This window comes from Bactrocera latifrons, unplaced genomic scaffold (genome assembly GCF_001853355.1).
Source record: "Bactrocera latifrons isolate USDA-ARS-PBARC rearing strain unplaced genomic scaffold, ASM185335v1 scaffold_4, whole genome shotgun sequence".
In the NCBI taxonomy this organism is placed as follows: domain Eukaryota; kingdom Metazoa; phylum Arthropoda; class Insecta; order Diptera; family Tephritidae; genus Bactrocera; species Bactrocera latifrons.
In genome coordinates, this window is record NW_017537045.1 from 3,255,051 (window position 1) to 3,257,449 (window position 2,399).

Here is a 2,399-nt window from a genome sequence, read left to right on the forward strand (position 1 = left end):
CCACCACACCAACCAGTTCAGAATCAACTAGCAAATATCCCACAACACCAACAACCGAAGCATCTACCACTCCAACCACTGAATCTTCCACATCACCATCAACACCTACACCAACAACTGAACCTCCCTCCCTACCAACACTCCCTTCAACTATATTGTCTACCCTAATTACGACGTCTAGAACAACTGAAGCGACAACGCAACCAACTACGGCAACTTCGACAATATTAACAACGCTTTCTACAACTCCAAGAGTGCCTACGACTTTGCCACCAATAATATCAACTCTGTCAACGCGTGTACCTTGTGCGACGCAAACCACTAATAAACCCAGTAAAACGACGACACCACCTACACCGATGCCATCACCACCTTTCGTGCCCATGCCCAATTTCAATCCATATCCGTGGTTCTACCCAGTCTATCCTTTCCCCTTCCCCGTCCTATTTTTGGATTGCTTCCAAGTACATGACAACACTGCTGGATTGCCAAATGGCGCGACTCGTATGCTTTGTGCACCGAGATTAACGTTTCCACCAACAAAACAACTGGTAACCGCTAGATAACCGAAATGGGTATTTTCTTCAACACTTAGATTACTTACTTAATGTTATTATATAGTATAGTGTAGTTTAATGTATAGTAATTTTTTATGCTCTTGGTTCTTGTCATAGATCCCATGCAGGTGCGATGAACTTCTAGTATAATTTCTAATAAAATTATAAAGAATAAATACTTATGAATAAAATCGATTTTCAAGAACTTTTATACTCGTTTGAGAGGAGTTTTCATGTGTGATATTTACACTGCTCAGAGCCTCTCATAGTTCTGGAGCTTAGCTTTCTTAAGATTAATGTTTGTGTGATATTGCTGTCGATTGACAACAGACTGTCAAATTATTAAAGGCCAGACTAAGAGTCTTTACGAAGTCAACTACAAAACTATTGTTACCTTACATACATATGTTTATGCTTTCAAAATTGATCTGATTGCTTAAAAATTTAATAAAACCTGAACAAAGGAGCCCAAAGCAGCTGTCTTTTGTTTGCTACTTAACAATAAGACTAAGCTTTATCAACGGCCATATCACCCCATCCGACAACTGAAATACCGGCGACACTTAGTTTACCAACTTAAGCTTCAATTTGCCCTTTTACATTATAAGTTGTAAAAAGATTGTGCCATAAGTTCTAGGATCTGGGCTTTCCAACTCCTGTAGGCTCCTTGTTTTTCGTACCTTAATGAACTACTACTCAGTAAAGATCCTTAAAACCTATAGGTTTAGAGTTCTTTTATAAAAACTATCTTTAAATTTTCACGCCTCTATGCCATCTAATAAAGCGACGAATGGACCTACAGGCCTATATTTTGCGGGTCCAAACCGAGTTTTCTGAATATTTGGAAACTTTTTAATTTGCTTTGACGGTATAAGCACCAACAGAAAAATCTGAACTAAGGCATAATCTCAAAAGATTCTTTTACTCATTCGAAAGCGGGGCCCGTCTAACTATTAGGAACCATCTCATTACCGATTTCAAAAAGTTAGTTTCAACAAAGGCCATTGAACAATGATAGAAAATAGATAGAAAATAAGTAGCTGCCATACAAACTGAACGATCAAAATCTTGTATGGATTTGGGAAACAATTACCAAGTGGTATGGATGGTCAAATTAGATTTATGATAGTTGGACTACATTTAGGTAAATCTATTTATTTATGCACCTAATTCAACAGTAGTGAAAATAATCTGAGCTTTCGAAAACATTAAAATAATAAATAATACCTTTCTGTCTTCGCTTTGTTTTTATATAGTTATATATTTTTGATATAGAGTAAACATGCTCGAGTATTACAAATTATAACAAGAGTGACAGATTTTTAGTTACGCAACAGGTATCCGTTGTTCTTCCATATGCTTATAAATAGACTTTCCATTACAGCACCACTACTCGAACATCACAAAGGGTTTCATCAGGATCCAAGTTCTGGAAGCCTTTATAGAAGAGGAAAATAATAAAAAGAGTAAAAAGTAGATGACATTGATAAAAAAATAATCTATATGGAGTATCATAGAGCTTAGGAAGTATTGGATTCGATATCAGGTATCTTAAAATTAAGTCTTTGAATATAACATTCTTTGATTAACTCAAATTTTGTTTTTCAAAATAAAGAAGTGCCGTTAAAGTTCTATGACTCTAGTTTACAATTATTCGGAGATATATGTGGTTGTAGCCCTAACACGAGCTCCATATAACGGAGTTTTCAACAGTAGACCGGTAGCGACAGCAAACGACGACATATTTTTTCACGCTCTTTTGACATTTCTCTACAGTAAAGTTTGCCATTTTGTCATAGAAGGAAATACGATTCTACAACGATTCGAAATTATTAAAACTTG

At 36.0% G+C, this 2,399-nt stretch overlaps 1 protein-coding gene across 1 annotated transcript in view; it reads left to right on the forward strand.

Annotated features, from left to right (window-relative positions):
• The window catches only part of LOC108972375 (mucin-22), an 8,759-nt gene extending 8,051 nt beyond the window's left edge, over nucleotides 1-708 (forward strand). The window contains exon 9 of the mRNA XM_018938928.1: nucleotides 1-708. Within this exon, the coding sequence (XP_018794473.1) occupies nucleotides 1-566 (566 nt within the window). The 3' untranslated portion in view covers nucleotides 567-708.
• Nucleotides 709-2,399: the final 1,691 nt, after the last annotated feature.